The sequence below is a fragment of the Indicator indicator genome, chromosome 5 (genome assembly GCF_027791375.1).
Source record: "Indicator indicator isolate 239-I01 chromosome 5, UM_Iind_1.1, whole genome shotgun sequence".
Taxonomy (NCBI): Eukaryota; Metazoa; Chordata; class Aves; order Piciformes; family Indicatoridae; genus Indicator; species Indicator indicator.
In genome coordinates, this window is record NC_072014.1 from 14,893,187 (window position 1) to 14,910,510 (window position 17,324).

General features: G+C 43.2%; 1 protein-coding gene across 1 annotated transcript in view; it reads left to right on the forward strand.

Moving 5' to 3' along the window:
• The window catches only part of KLF7 (KLF transcription factor 7), a 53,485-nt gene that overhangs the window by 17,571 nt on the left and 18,590 nt on the right, over positions 1–17,324 (forward strand). Inside the window, exon 2 of the mRNA XM_054381163.1 lies at positions 9,845–10,457. Within this exon, the coding sequence (XP_054237138.1) occupies positions 9,845–10,457 (613 nt within the window). The remainder of the gene's footprint in view (positions 1–9,844; positions 10,458–17,324) is intronic.

Consider the following 17,324-nt stretch of genomic DNA (forward strand, 5'->3'; position numbering starts at 1 on the left):
CTCCTTCAGGAAGCATAGAGTTTCTCCTGGCTTCTGTTTCTGCTTATAGTTCATCGCAGCACCTAGCATCGGCTTCTCACTGGTTTGCTTAGAGTAACAAAGTTACCACCTTTGTGCCTTTCTGCATTGGAGAGCATTTCCATGAAAGCATGTCATGACAGGGTATCATATAGTTAGCTCCTCTAGCAAAAGGAAGTCTTCTGCACAGAAAAATCTTGGATTAACCATGGTGGGTGTTCAGATGCTGGGAAGTTGTTGTATCTTCCAGGAATACCAAAATATTGCATTCCTTCTGAGCTATTTTCTGGCTGCTTTGCTATTAATAACTTTGTCCTGAAATAGCACTTTCATATTGCAGCACATTAAAATCCATAACAACTGGGTGGGTGTCCGCAGTCAAGAGACTGAAGAAAGTGAGTCAGTGCAAGGGCTCTGGTTGTGTACAGTGGGTCACAGAGGTGTGCTGACATTGATCAGCTGGTGATGGCACCTGCACAGCTTTCTTAAGTCAATAAATGGCAGGGCTCTTAATGGGATCTCCCAGCTTCCCAGTGCCATGCTGCAGCCAGTAGCCATACAGCATGCTGGAAACTGCACTGGCAGGAGGCTCATCCTAATCCTTTCATGAAGGGTGAGTAGTGTGTCTCTCATTTCCAACGGCTCACCTTGAGTTGCTAATGAGAGCCACAAAAGGCCCTGCCAGATCACCCTTTTCTTTTATCTAATGGATTTGGTAGGGGTTGGAAGGGACCTCTGGAGATCATCTGATCTCCAAACCCCTGCACTCATGTAGGTTTGCCTAGATCAGGAATGTGTCCAGGCAGATTTTGAAGGTAGAGGAAACTCTACAACCTCTCTGGCAGCCAGAATGTGAGGCAAGCTTACCTGCAGTGGGATGTTTAAGCATGAAGGCTGTTGTTTTTTGCATACATGATGAAAACTCTGGCCTGGAAGTGGCAGAGTGAATACCTCTGTATAGACTGCCCTGACGTTTAAAAAGCCCCAAATCCCACCAAAAAAACAAACCCAAATCCAAGTGTCAGGATGTTTGAAGGTGGTATTATTTTAAAATTCTTTCCATTTGGGTCACATTATTCCTAATAAATTAGACAAGATTTGTAATAAAAACTAACCAACTCCAGCCATCAAAGAACATGTCAAATTCTGCTTCATGTGAGCCAGAGTTAAACGATGCTAAGCAAGAGCAGAATTTCATGGAGTTTGAGTGTTTGGCAAGGTCCTCAGCTGATGTAAACAGGAACCATGAAATCAGGGCTACTCTATGCTGATTTACCCCAGCTGAGAATCCAGTTGCACTTCCCATTGCTTTGTTGTGAGTCTGAGGTTTTCTTCTTGATGCAACTGTGAAACCAAAGTCTTTTGTCTTTTCTTTTCCTTGCTCAGGCTGGCATATTTATCAGAGTAGCACATGCATCTTCTTGCTCTTGTAAGATAACAACTTACTCAAGTGTTTAAAAAAAAAAAAAAAAGAAACCAGAAAAAAATCAGCAAATGGCTTTCTGTAAATAAGCTTGGGCAGTTGTTGTGCTCCTGTTAAAGTTTAAACTCCATCCGAACAGTCCACTGCTCTCCTCATGGCTGGAGGCAGGCTTCAGCCCTATATATTTATTATTGTTTAGAAACAGTACAAATGCTCTTTTATTAATTTGTGTTCTGTCTTTATTCTACACACATTCCTCTCCTTCCTTCTGCTTCCTTTTTCTTAGACAGGTCCCCACCTCTTCCTTCTCACAGCTAAAAATAATACAAAAGGGAGCAGACAAAAGGGATTTTTCGAGCCATGGGATGCAATAGAGAATGGGCATCATGTACATGTACAGGAGTCCCAGTGCAAAAATGTTAATCACACAAAGTCAAGATTGTGGGGTTTGGGGTTAGGAATTCAGTGTTATGCATCGTATTGTTTAATATGTTTTTAGGTCAGAACAGAAGAGATGACTCACAAGCCAGGATTCTTATGAAACACACCATGTATTGAGGGTATTGATCACATCTCTTCTCCAGGTTTGATTGAATAAGCTAATTGTGCTTACAAATATGCTGTTGCCTGAGAGTGCATGAACACAGCTGGTGTATACATTTGTGTCAGCTGCTGAGTAGGAAATGTTAAGCTGTCTCTGGATGTTAATGAAACATCTCTAAAGAGTACATTTTTTCATTCATGATCCTATACAGAGTAATTACAAGGAATCCAATTCTGCTGTGTAACCCCACTGCAATACTTTGTAAGGATGAATCTTAATTGAGGATCAAGACCTAAAAAATTGCTCTTCTTTGTACATTCCACAGCCATTAGCATTTGCTCTTGCATAGCCATTTCCTGTGAGAAGTTTACCACACTCTGACACATGCTTTGAACCCTGTCCTTTGATTTCACTGGGAGCTTGGACTGACAATCCAAGGACCTAATTGTGCCTTTTTGCTATTTATAATGCTAAATTAAAGCTGCTTCCAGACTGGATGACAACAGGTTAAATACATACTAGGTGAAATTGGGAGAAAAGTTTGCCATGAGGGCCACAAACCAGCTCACTCAAAACCATCCAAGGTTGCTATATAAGTAAATGATGTCTTCAGAAAGATTTTTAGATGCATTATATATAATTTCAAATAGTCATTGTATGCCTACTTGCTGTCTGGAGTGGCTGGCATCATGCAGAGAGCATGTGCTGGTGTATAAGCACACATGGGTTTTCATCGTATTTTGGTGCTAGCACAATGGGCTGCCTGCACTTCTGAATTCTTGTTTGGCTATTCTTTATCCTTCGCTGACAGTGATGCTATTTTTGTTGTTGTTGTTGTGACTGATTGCAGATATTTTATCTGTCTTTATTAAATAGTCAAAAAAAGTGCAAAAGCTCTCCAAAGTCCTGGTTCAGTGTTTGCAGATTTTTCATTTTTTTTTTTTTTTTTTTAATCTAGATGCATATCAAATTCAGCCACATGTAGCTGCAGTCCTTTGTTCGGTATCTCACAACCATTGCTGTGAAAATCTCTGTGCTTAAAGCCCAAATACCACAGATGTCAGTGGGAAAAAAATTGTCCATTAAAAAGGATATTTGTGAGATAAGATATATTTCATTATCACTAAATTTGGGAACGAATCTTGATTTTTGACTTGTTAGTTATAGTTGTGGGTTCAGACTTTTTGTCTGAGACATTTGGTTTACTGCCTGTTTCTGCTGGTGAAAATCGCTAATTTATGGCAAAATTAGTTTTGATCTTTTGAGCATTAGAGGCTTATCAGAGTCTTTTATAACCCTCGTTACATCATGCCCCAGAGCAACAGGAAAATGGCTTGTGTTTATATGAAGGCAATGCTTCTGTCCTTTAAGTAAATATGTAGAATATTTTACATTAAAATATATCTTCACTGAATGTTGTTGAGTCTCCTGATTTCAGCATCTTTTATGCTGTGAAGAAAAATGCTTTGGAGAATATTCAGGGAGAAAGCCATCTGGGTCTTGGTAGGAGAGTGTTCATTGTGAGGCTGTTGTGCATGAATAACAGTGAATGGGTTGGTTTGGCTAAATACATTTCCTTTAAAGGTTCGTTCTTTGGGCTGAGACCATGGGAGACAATGGGTGCAGGCCATTATTTTATTCAAGAAATTTGTAAACAGAGGCATGAGTCATGTGTAGCACAGTCAAGAATTTCTAGACTTGTCCATTGCAGGCTCTGGTGGCTGCAGAGACCCACTCAGCAGGTGTTAGAGCAGACTAGCCTGGAAGCTCAGCTGTACTTTGAAGTTACCACAGGAAAGCAAGTCTTTGCATATCAGATGATCTTTACTGACTATGAGTCTGCCTGCTTTTTGCTCTTGGCAAAAGCCAGGTTTTTGAGCATACAGTTAACTTGTTTATCTTCATATATACAAGGGATTAAGGGCATACATGCAGATATTTACCATGAGCTAGCTGTCATTAAATGTCTTATTGTCATACCTTAGAAGTGGTTCTAGCTTTTTTTCAATGAACTATGTAACATGTAGGTGACACTTGTGGGACTCCCACTTGACTGGGAGTTTTGATTTAAACCTTGTGCTGTAGAAATTGTTTGCTATTGCTTGAAACTTTTTTTACTAGCCATTCATTTCAGATTGCAGTTTTCCCATTTTCCCGAGTGTATTTTGTGAATCTACTTATTTTAAGACTAAAACTCTGTTTATTTTATGCTGTCCCAAATGTTAAGCTTTTGATGTGCTGCAGCTTTTTGACAACTAGCAACTGCCCAGTAGAAGCTGCCAAGAGGAAAAGCTGGAGGTTTTGGCAGCTGGGTGGGAACAGATGACAATCTTGGAATAGATGGGTTTTGTTGTTGTTGAGGAAGTAATGAAGGCTTTTGGCAGTGGGAAGAAGATGCATCTTTCAAACCTTTTTTTGGGGTTGAGGACAAAAGTGGCATGGAATTTCAGGGAAGGCAAATGAGTTTTGAATCTCTTACTCCTCTTAACTCCAGGGCTGCCCCACAAAGTCCAGTTCAATATCTATCTCTGACATGAGCAATGTGAGTGCCACTGTAGCTCAAAGCATTTGCTAGTCTCCTGAAAACCAAAATAACTGACAGTGGGCACTGGACCTGGTGTTGCTGTTTGTTCTGGGCTTGAGTGAACTGTGCTGGCACTAACCTTAGAATTAGTGTTTTGGGTTGCCTTCAAGTTGAGGATGCTTTGTCTTCCTTTGCAATCTTAAGGTTTTACAATTATTTAAAGTTAGAAATGAGGCTTTTTGTTTTGTTTTTTTTTAATATGCCAGTGGAAAGCAATTGGGTCATAACGGAGGTTGAAATTTGACCTTCACTACTGCATGTATAATTCTATTTTGCTTGTAGAAATTACGCTGCAAAGAGAATCCTTTCAAGTATTGTAAACAAGAGCTGGTAGATCAGACCTGCTTGTCAGCCACGTTCAACATTTTCATTCTCTGTCACAGCCTGATCTGAGTATCCAACTTCTTAATTAGGTTTTGGATAACTTCCAGGATTGGTGCTTGATGTCCAATTATATCTACAGTAAAATGGCACTTAGAAGTAACTAGCACTTCCAGATAAGAACTTTCCATGATCTGCTAGAAAAATTCAAACCCAAGATATTATAAAATACTTCAGGATCAATAAAACAGAGGAACCTAGTGATAAGGTCTCTTCCCAGAGTTTCTGCCCTTAAATCATTATAAGTGTTTGAGTTTTGTTTTACCCTTGGCAGAACTTTGCCATGGACACATTGTCCTGTCTTTAGCCATGCAAAATGCCCAGGAGTTTGAGCGTGGTACACACTTCACAGCATAGGCAGTGCTACTTAAATGACCTGTGTTTTTTCAAGAGCCTGTATGTATGGGTCAAATTCTGATGCACAACATGGCTGCCAGTTGAGACCAGTTCTTTGCTATTCATTGGAGCAATTTTAGATTTATACCCTGGGAGTATATGACAGTTCATTTTGGGTCATGAGATTTTCCAGAGCTGTCTGGACCCGAACCCAGATGTTACCCTTGTGTCTCTGCAGAGGCCCTTGGACTATGGACATGTCTTTCCCTCATTCTCTAAAAGGGAGACAGAGACACCGGGTACTTACACTGCCTCAAGGCTTGCATGTTGCTGATGCTGGTGGTCCAAGCCAGAGCTTCTTGCTCTCTAGATGAGAGTGAAGTCAACTATCCTTCACATTGGAATGGTCTGCCCAGGGGCAGTGGTGGCTTCACCGTCCCTGGAAGTGTTCCAGTGGTGTGTGGACCTGGCGTTTAGGGACGTGGTTTAGTGTTGACCCTTCATTGCCTGATTGAAGATTGGACTGGATGATCTTGGAGGTCTCTTCCAACCATATATATTCTGTGAATCTCTGATTCTGTGATATCTGGATTTTGAATGTTCTGGCTTCTACTTCAGCCTGGACAGCTGAAAGCAACCTGGTGCTTTGGCTATTGGAGCCAAACTGAGTACCTGCAAGTCTGGGAGGGATTGGAAAGGCTGAGATTCATCTTCTTGTTGTAATTAGTAGCAAAACTATCTTATTTTTCAATGGCTGCAGAATTAGGAGAATGCTAAGTTCTGCTGAAAATGGTACCCATGTGTCACACATCTCTACTACCAGAGGCATGTGTATTGTTTGGTGAATAATCTTTACTTTCAGTAGAAGAGCTCCACAGATAAGAATACAAGTATATTAGAGGTCACGCAGTTCTGAATTGTCAGATGTACTGAACACTGAACTTCCTGCAAGAAGTAACAAGACGTGTGATAGTGTGCAATTTACATGAATTCTGCTGCTATACATGCCCCAGAGGACTGAGATTATAACATAATGTGGGGAGCAAAGAGAAGTTTTTAGTTACTGACGTATAGCCATGAAAATGTGTCTCTGCTGGGAAAGTGCCTTTTTACAATCATATCCAAAATTGAAAAATGAGACTTGAGGCCTTGTTGGGATGCCAGATTACTATATTTCCCTAGCAGTTTTTTCTGCAAGTACATGGAGTCTCATAAAGTCATATTCTATTACTTGTCATCCATGAATCATCATTTCTTTTAATTCGAGGAGCAAGGAGAATGACCTCCCTTAACCAGGGCATATGGGTTGGAGTAGTGGGTCACTTTTTATCTCTAACCTGCAAAACTGGCCTGACAGCAAACAGCAGTCTTATTGATCTTCTTGTGTTACTGAAGGGAGCCACCTTCCTGTTCCCACTGCAATTTCTGAAGTCTTTATTGCTATAAGTCCTACAGGCACTGGTAAGAAATTTTAATACCCACCAAACTGCCTGCAGTGTACCAACCAAAGGATAGTCAGACTCAATGTCACATGTGACATATCACATCCATTACACAAAGCTCCTCATCTCTTTCAAGACTGGTTAAGGAGAAGATGGACATCCAACTAAATTTATGACAAGAACATGACAAGAGTTGCTTGCTCCTGTCTTTGGTATCCTTCGATGATTTTCCCATCAGGCTGGTAGTGGAAGTAGGAGATCGCCATCACCTGAGTTCAGCAGTTTGATTTAATCTGTGTGGATAGTGGTTAATATCTTGCTGCTCCCACAAAAACTAGTAGTTTTTGCTTGCTGGCAAATAACTTTGTGGGACTGAAGATCAAAGAACTCTCCTGCCCCTCCTCATGGTACATCTTGCTGGAGTGGGAACCTCAGTCGTCTCAGCCTGACTGTTTTCTCCATGTCAGAGCTCAAAACAAGAGAGTTGGCCTAAAAATTGTTTTGCCAGGGCAGGAGTGAAGAAAGCAGGCTGGTATCAAAACTCTTCCTCACTGCTCCCTGAGTGATTTGGGCTAGGAGAAGGGAAGGTCACATAAGGTACTTGGCAGAAGCTGGGAAGTGCATATGGGAAAAGACACTTTGTTGCTGTCCACAGTTGCCTGTTCTGGCAAATACAGCAGCAGGTAGGGTCCTGGCAGGGGGTTAAGGAAGGGCTGTGGCCGTAACCCCTCGCCAGGCTTTGTCTGCCATGCAGATTATGTGGAGGGCTTTTCTGGCTCAGCGTTGCTAGGCTCTTCCCCCCTGTTGACTTGGTGAGAAGCTGAGGGGGGTGGGAGGGAGGGACTGTATTATATTGTTTCTTTGAGTTGTTGGATTTTTTTTCTCCTCTATGGGGAGATGGGCTTGATCCACTGGTTTTGGATTTCAGAGGCAGAAGGCAAGACACGACCAGCTGGTGTCTTGAAATGGCACAGGTGCAATGGCTGCGGGAGGGGGAGCCAGGAATAATTACAGGTTTCTGAAGCATCAGGCTTTGCCTGAAAAGGGCTCATCGAGAAACTGCTCTTTATGGAAAATTAATGGTGAAGCTGAAAAAAACTGTCAGGCCCACTATTGTTGTCATGGGGTAGTTATGCCTTAAAGGAACAGCACCTCGCCTCCTCTCCATGGGCAGCCCAGAGCTGGTGTGCAGCTTTCTGATCCCACAGCAATTGAAATTTCATGTCACTGTCATCAGATTTAATGGCCTTGAGTCCCTGTCTCTCTGTTTCCCGCCCCCTCCCTTTCCATCACTAATTTGTGATTGTGCTTGCTCTTTCCTTTGGAAGTCTTTTATTTATTAGGCCCTAAACCTGTTTCTACCCCACTGGTGAAGGATAAGTAAGCCAGAAAGCCCAAATTACATGATACGGGGAAGTCAAAAGCATCACCTCTCCTGATAGTTTATTCCTGGAAGATTGTGGGGCATGTTGGAAAGTTGCTCACAAAACCTGTTAGGATTCATCTGGGGAGAGACTAGATCCCCAGTTAAAGCTATACTTACAGTCCTAGAAATGCACTAGAAAAAGAAAATGGAAAGGTTGCTTAAAACAACTGGCTGATAACTGTCACACCTCCAGACCTGTATGCAGACATATCCAATATACTGTGCCATGCCTCTGTAAATAATCTACACACTAAAATATATCAGGTCTCACTTGTACTTGTTGCTGTTCTATAGACATAAAGCTATGTCTGTTGTGAATTCTGAAAATCATCCCACCACATTGTATCTGCAACTAGCAGTGCTGCTTTCTGGATACTTTGAAAATAATAATCTTGAATTACCTGGCACCTCCTAAAGAGCTGTGAGTGGAGCCTCTTTACATATCTATTGATGGCACCTTTGTACTCAGAAGGTAGGAGTCTCTGTCTCTTGTCTGGTCATGCAAAGCTTTTCTTTCTCGATCAGATTCTGGACTCTGCAGGTTGAGATGTAGTTGAGTTGGCTGCTCACACAGACTGAAAATTTTTGCCTAAAATCTCTTTCTTAATATCTTCAGAAATGTTCTCTGAGGAGTAATTTTTTTAGAGGTTTCTTAAAAGTATTAGAATGTCTCTTTCTCCAAGGCCTATAAAATTGCAGTGGTGGTATTAAACCAACTAGCCTTTCAGACAGTGAGAAATGAAAAATAGCACTAATAAACTCCATGAAAAGCTTCTGAAACTACAGCAAATGATTTCTTTATAAACAATAAAAGTTTATAATGTTGGTTAGGGAGAGAACTGGGAATGTGATGGTGCTTGGAGGCTTTATGGAGGCTAGCTCAGGGCACCTCATCTTAAGTAGGAGGCTCACCCCATTGTTGTGCTGATGATCACTGCTGTAGAGATATAGGAACACGTTTTTGTCAGCCTCTTTGCAACTTCACCTACTTTTTAATAAGGCATGTTTGTTTGTGTGCAAGTCTGGTGTCCTGTACCCAAGAAGCTCTGTTTGACCAAATGTACCCAAACCCCTGTAAAACATAGAGCAGGTCCCTTGTTCTGTCACGTCATTCCTTCTCTCAGGCCTTTTAAACAAGCTATGGTGTGACTGAAAGCTTTTCTGTCTTGTATCTTAAAATTATATACTTCAGAACTGTGCTGTTTTAGGAACAGATTGAGCCCCAGCCAACTACCCAAAGTTAAATTTGGAGTGAAAGTTAATGTTTGTGAGGGGAGAGGAAGCAATTCTTTGGAGAGGTGACTTTTTGTTTGTATGTGGCCAGGTGATGGGACCATTAGCATCGTTTCATATGGAAGAGACTGTTGGACATATTACACTTAAAGCTGGGAAGAGCCTGGTATCCATGGAACGGTGTACAGTTTCTCATCAAAACGTAGTGAATGCTTTCCTCACGACTATCATAATAATTGCTACTGTATGTGGATATTCCCACATTCTGTCTCAGAGCAGCCTCAAACAAGAGCCAAGTCCTCATGTCTCCCAAAGTGGGACCATCTTGCAAGAAGGTGCTGGTGCACACGAGTGCTGTTTCTGAATGGCTTTGGACCATGTGGTTCTTCTGCCTTAGGTAGGAGCTATGCTGCAATCTCTCTCTAACAGTGGTTTCTCTCCCTCCCCTCTCCTGCAGACATGCCTGGAGCTGGAGCGATACCTTCAGACTGAACCACGGAAGATCTCTGAGACTTTTGGTGAGGATTTGGACTGCTTTCTTCACGCTTCCTCAGCCCCAGATGCAGAGGACAATATCCGACGGCTGGACCCCATCCTTTTACCAGTGGAGACGAGTACGTGTGACAAAAGCACGAACATGGACATTATCCTCTCACGGGACAAACTGCTGTCTGAGACGTGTCTCAGCTTGCAGTCCACCAGCTCTTCCACAGAAGGCTACACAGCCGTCAACCAGGCCCAACTCAATGCAGTAACCTCATTAACACCCCCTTCCTCTCCAGAGCTCAGCCGCCACCTTGTAAAAACCTCACAAACTCTCTCAGCAGTGGATGGCACAGTGACATTAAAATTGGTGGCCAAGAAAACATCGCTGAGCTCTGTGAAAGTGGGGGTAGCAACAGCAACTGCAGGGACAATAAAAGGAGGGCAAAGTGACAGTGAACAAGGAGGTACAGGGGCAGAAGCATCCCCAGAAAACAAGAAGAGGGTTCATCGCTGTCAGTTCAATGGGTGCCGGAAGGTTTATACAAAGAGTTCCCACTTAAAGGCTCATCAGAGGACTCATACAGGTATTTGTGTAGGATACTTCTCTCATCTCCTGCCACCTAACTGTAGCCATCTCCTTTTATTGTCATTTAAAAAGAAAAAAAAATCTTCTGAAAGTCCAAGCTTCTATTTATGAAACAGGGCAGTGGAAAAGTATGGTAGACCAGCAAATGTACCCCATTATTCAACAGAACAGAGGAATTCACTGCCTACCATTATCTTGTTGAGTTTTCATATATCTTATGTGGCTTGATGCAGAGTAATTTTAGGATACCTGAGGGATGTGAATATATCATTCTTTTTATAACTCTGGGCATGCCGCTTTGGGTTTTCAGCACTCACTTTCCCCCAGACAGTTTTAAAAATGTTAATTTTAGTTGTGTTAGTTGCTTCAAATATAAAATAGAGTGGGTGAGTTTTGTTGCCTTTTGTATGGGGAAAAGAGAAAAATGTATTTCAGATCTGAGATGTGTGGTTTAGGAGTAATCTGTGTGTAAGAGAGCATGTGTGTATATGCAGACATGCAGGTCCAGAGATGCATGTATCCTTGACATACTCACAATCTTGGACTTCTCTGGTGATAAAATACAGCAAGAACAAATGAAAGAATGATGTGGACTTTGAATGGAATAGTGCAGGTAGAGATTGAGGTATGGAAAGATATCTGGCTGTTATTTGAGGTAATATTTACTAATACAAGCTACACTCTGTAGGCTTCTTGAAACAAGGAATTGGCTTAGGTTTGCTTGTTCAGGATCCCCACTCTCCTGCCATTTGTTCATAGTCCCCAGTATCTTTTGGGCTTGTATTCATTGGCAGTAATAGCTGTGCAGTCTGCGTGTGTTGCTGCTTTGTTCTAAGCTTCACATGTGATGAGAGATGATAAATTCCCATTAGCACTGTCTTATCATGTGATTATTCTTCTTTCCAGAGGGATTGCTGTAATCAGTTTTCTCCATTTTACTGTAAATGTGTGGTCTCTTATGATAACTGCACATTTAATTCACGATCTTATCATGCAGGCAGATTCCTAGAAGCAAGGTTCTTCCTGCAAGGTAGAAAATAACATGTTGGACCAGTGCAGTAAATCAAACAAATGTGTGGGTTGTTAAGAGAGCTGCATCCATCAAATGCTAGGCAGCCCCATAAAAGTTACATGGTCTGAAGTATAAATCACATTAAGACATTAAAGGCATTGGTTTTGATCTTTTAAAATGGGCTTTCTAATGCTTTTACTAGGGATAGCCGCCTTGCCAGGAGTGACCTCACTTGTGATCTAGTGATTTGAAAGCCAGTGAAGGTAGTGTAGTCATTTTAAAATCTGCAGCAACAATGTCAGGAGACTCCTTGTAGCTCCAATGCTGCTGTGAGGCTGGACCCTGCCAGAGCTGTTGATGGGTGACATCCCCACCAAGGCTTTCGAGCAGGTGATGGAGCTCCTGTGAAAGCACAAATACAAAGCATGAGAGCCACTGACACAGTGTTTTTTGTCTGCTCAGATGTGACCCCTGCTTTCCTCTTTGAGCTGGAAGCGACATATCTTACACAGTTCTTCCTGAAGTTAGTCAAGGATGTGGCACAATCACCTACAAAGGGTGAACTTGTGGAGTTTTTCACATTTTAGAATCATAGAATCATAGAATCAAGAAGGCTGGAAGAGACCTCAAAGATCATCGAGTCCAACCTGTCACCCTGCACCTCATGACTATCTAAACCATGGCACCAAGTGCCATGTCCAATCCCCTCTTGAACACCTCCAGGGATGGTGACTCCACCACCTCCCTGGGCAGCACATTCCAATGGCCAACCACTCTCTCTGTGAAGAACTTTCTCCTCACCTCCAGCCTAAACCTCCCCTGGCGCAGCTTGAGACTGTGTCCTCTTGTTCTGGTGCTGGTTGCCTGGGAGAAGAGACCAACCCCCTCCTGGCTACAACCTCCCTTCAGGTAGTTGTAGACAGCAATCAGGTCTCCCCTGAGCCTTCTCTTCTCCAGGCTAAACAGTCCCAGCTCCCTCAGCCTCTCCTCACAGGGCTTGTGCTCAAGGCCTCTCACCAGCCTCGTTGCCCTTCTCTGGACATGCTCCAGCAATTCAACATCTTTCCTAAACTGAGGGGCGCAGAACTGGACACAGTACTCAAGGTGTGGCCTAACCAGTGCTGTGGACAGGGGTACAATGACCTCCCTGCTCCTGCTGGCCACACTATGCCTGATGCAGGCCAGGATGCCATTGGCTCTCTTGGCCACCTGGGCACACTGCTGGCTCATGTTCAGGCAGCTGTCAACCAGTACCCCCAGGTCCCTTTCCACCTGGCTGCTCTCCAGCCACTCTGACCCCAGCCTGTAGCTCTGCATGGGGTTGTTGTGGCCAAAGTGGAGCACCCAGCACTTGGACTTGTTGAATGCCATCCTGTTGGACTCTGCCCATCTGTCCAGCCTGTCAAGGTCCCTCTGCAGAGCCCTTCTACCTTCTAACAGATCAACACCTGCTCCCAGCTTGGTGTCATCTGCAAATTTACTGATGATGGACTCAATCCCCTCATCCAGATCATCAATAAAGATATTGAACAGGATGGGGCCCAGCACTGATCCCTGGGTGACACCACTAGTGACAGGCTGCCAGCTGGATGTGGCACCATTCACCACCACTCTCTGGACTCGGCCCTTCAGCCAGTTCCTAACCCAGCACAGTGCTGCTGTCCAAGCCACAGGCTGCCAGTTTGGCCAGGAGTTTGCTGTGGGGGACAGTGTCAAAGGCCTTGCTGAAGTCCAGGTAGACTACATCCACAGCCTTTCCTACGTCCACCAGGCTGGTCACCTGGTCATAGAAGGAGATCAGGTTGGTGAGGCAGGACCTGCCCTTCCTAAATCCATTTTGTCACCCAGTAGGCAGGGATGTGGACAAGGAGTCTTGAGAGAGCACGTGCATAAACCATAACACCTCTACCCTTTGGAGTCAAAATCTTGCAAGACTTTGCATGCTTCTGAATTCAGCCTTTGGTCTAGTTCAGTGTTGTACCTGAGGTAAAACCTTTCCCTCGGTAACATCAGCATGTGAAATCTTAGGTTTTACAGTCAGCATGTGATGAGAAACATTTTTCATTGTGCCTGTGATACTTCTGCTGAATAGCCTTAGACTGTACCTAGTGCCATTGACGTGCATGTCAAGGTGTATACCTATCCACAGCAGTGCTCAACATGGTAATAAAGGCAAGTCTACCTTTGCTGGCAGATGGGGAAGACCTGTATCAGATGAGACTGCAGCTCCCTGCTTCCACTTCCAGCACCTCACCTAGTGAGTTCAGCTACCTCCTGATCTTGCCAGTTAAACCATCAATGGTTTAACAATCCCCTAAACCATTTACTAGTTTATGGCAGTGCTCCCTTTTCAATCCATGAAGTCCTAAGCAGATGGCATAGATTGTTAGGAAAGCAGGAAAGCAAAAGACTAGAGAGAATGCAAACCTGGATGAGATCTCCTCTCTTTGCAGCCATATAACCACTGTGTACCCGATCACGTCCTAGCTATGGTAGCTGCATAGAAAACGTTTTGTTCTGCAGTGAGGACTGGGTACAGCCTTGACAATTTGATGCAGAATCTAGGAGCAGGTAGGCATCTGGTTCCCATTTTTCTCTGTGACAAGCAGATTGTCTACATACCTTTGAACATTTGCATCTTGGGAGCAATCTGAGTGAAACAAAAGGAGGGGTGTGATAGGCTTTTCAGACTACCTTATTTGAGTCCATAGCACAAAGCTATTCAGACTCCTTCATCCTGGTTAAGTGCTCTGTTCACTTAAAAAACACTGACCATTGGATGCCTTAAATCAGAGCTGGTACAATCAAGATATTAAATCTGCTCATACTGATCTCTGCAGTGGAATTTCCTTGCAGGAAGCTTCTGCCTCCAATAAAAGAAAGGGACAGAGAGAAATAGCTATGGAAATTTGAGGAGACTGAATTCTAAATGTCAGGGCTACCTCTTTTCCCATATGTGCCTTCAAGGCTAAGGACGAGGACCCCTTTTCCCCATCAGTGCTTTTTTCTTTTTCAGGCCATGAGCTGAGTTTGCTGTGGCAATGGCCAGTAGCCACCTGGCTTAGTCAGTGGCTGAGCTAGAGGGTCTGAAATGATTGCGAGATATTTTCCTTTGGCTGGTAGCTTGTTAGTGTCATGCAAGAGCAGTCTGCCAATGTGAGCTCCATGTAAAAGGGTGTGAGTGCCCTGACAAAGAGCTCTCAGAGCGGGGTTCACAGGCAGGAAGGCAGATGCGGGCTGGTCACCCAACATGCATGTACAAAGTCCACTGCTGAATCAAAGGGATTTATTACAGTGCATGAAAACAAGAAAGCTATGGGCTGGGGAGCTGAGGGTTGGCAGGCAGTGGAAGAAGGTTGCATTCCTTTTGCTCATATGTAAGGCTGACCAGACAGATGCTGGCTGGCGTTCTTCACTGCTGTGTGATCAGCCCAGCTGGGCTGGAGGCAACACAGACTGATAGCAGCTGGCAAGATTGGAGACAACTTTCTGTTAGGGCTTTACTGGGGAGCCCAGAGACAGTTAGACCCTATGTTACACTTGGTGCATCCCCCACATTATTCTCCTGCATCTCTTCAGTACGAGAATCAGAACGGTGCTGTAAGACACAACAATGGTTGAACTGGTTATGAAACCACCTTCTGGATGACCTTTGAAGAGGGAAAAACAATCGTCTGTGTGGGAGATAATTTAATCTGGAAGGGAAAGGGGAAAACATTGTCTGGATGGAAAGGGAAATGAAAATATTTGACTGAATTTAAAGTAAGCTGGGGCATCTAAAGTGAAGGGTGTGTAAAGGAGCTGAGATCAGTGGTGGGACTGACTGTCAGAGGGCAGCAAAGAAGCCACTCAGGGGAGAAATAGCAGCTGGTCCTGTAAACAGGAGGAAAAGGTGAACCGTAGATTTGGAAAGACTGCACTGCTAATGTGAGGGTGAAGTAAAAACATCTAAAGAAGGAGCCACCAGGACTGGCACGGTAATCCAACCCTAGCACATTCTCTTGCAGTTATTCATGGAGCAGACATCAGTGCAAACAATGGCATTTTGTCTCTTTTGAGAGACACAAATTTTTGTCCAGCCTTCACACATGCATGGAGATGAATTGCCAGTGTAATGGGGAGTGGAGAGGGAAGGAATTTGCATGAGCTAAAACCCATGCATGGTCATCAGTGCTTCCTAAATTAGAAAACAGTATATTGCTGGCAAATGTCTGGATTCAAATAAGCCTAAAGGTGAGCTAGCCTGTGACCTATGGAAAGATTAGTTATGGGACATGGGTGTGTCTCCCAGATCAAAGACTTTCAGAGGAGATTTCTATCTTCTGACAAAACCATTTGTATCAGCCTTCCTTGCAGTAATATGCAGGGCAAGGTACAAGATGGCGTGGGTGATTTCTGGCTAGAGCTAAAGCTTCACATATAAACCCATCAGGAAATCCTGAAGATTGGGACAGTGAGATAAAATGACCCTTAGGGTGTTCTGCTGAGGTTTGCAATTTCTAAATATCAGAAAGGTTTGGGTTTTTTTCTTTATCCATCTGAACCCATGATCAGATACAACCTAAGCAGAAGTCTGAGAAGTAGCAGTTGGGCACCTCACATCTATATTTAGGCTCTAAAGTCTAAACAAGTGGGAAATACTCATGTAAATAGATGTTACAAATCTGCATGTGATCTTAAGATAGCACTTAAATAAGTGGGGTTTGTTTTGCATTGTCAGGACATCTTATTTTAAATTATATAGTTCTTTGATGCAAAGTGCTGGATGAGAGTAACTAAAACAAACAAATCCACCCTGCAGAAAAACAAATTACTACATTTGCAAGAAAAAGACAAGTATTAGAAACAGCATTAATGAACAGGAAGGCTTTTGAGATGGGATTTAAAACAATAGAGAAGAGCTTTCCCAAAGTGCTGGAGATAGAGGGGAAATGTCCAGAATTTGGAAATTATTACAAGAGACCAAATTGAGAAGAGTAGGCTGGATGATAGATAAAGGAGATTAATAAAAAGTAAAGGAGTATAAAACAAAGACAATCTTTGTCTGTGATACAGACAGAAGGAGAAGCCACTTTGCTGTATTGTGCTAGTGTGGTAGCACCTGTGAACAGGAAGCCAATTAAGAAATAAGAAAACAGCCAAGCACAGCACCAATTCTGCAGGATAAAAGATTTTGAATAGTAACTTAGGGGAAATCTTTTGGCAGAACAGTATAGATAGCACAGGAGAACTGAAAGCTAAAGCCCAAGGTTTTTCTTTGTACAGAGGTGCATGGCTTTGTAGTGAGTTTCTGTGTGCAGGGCTGCAACCCAGCAAGGGGACATGGAGGATGCTGAAGCTCCAATGGCAGCAGTTGAAGCAACAGGCCAATTTGCTGAGACCATGGGAACCAAGGGAAGGGGGATGTATGAGGAAACCCTTCAATCAGGGCTGAATCTATTTTGGGGTACAGTTGCATTGCCAAGTTGAAAAGAGTCATTTTGTTGTGGGGCTGGGGTTTTTTTTGAAGTCTTTTGGGTAAGAACATAACAAGAGTTTATAAAAGCTGATTAACATAATCTCAACCAGATCTTTAAAACTTTGGGATTTTGAAGCCTTTTAACCATTTGGCAAGTTTGGAGGGGACTATTGTGATTTCACTGTGGAGGGCCAGAGCCTCATGTCATTACTATAGTGAGAGCTTAGGCTGAGGAAACAAACTTTGTGAACCTCCCATGCAGCAGGAGGACATGCCCTGCCAAAAGCAGCCCTTGCTTTTGTTCATCTGTTGCTTAGTTGCCAATAACTGAATGCCCAGTCCTGTGTTTCTGCTCTGTCCATTGCCAAATCAATAGCACAGGACGGTTTGGGTTT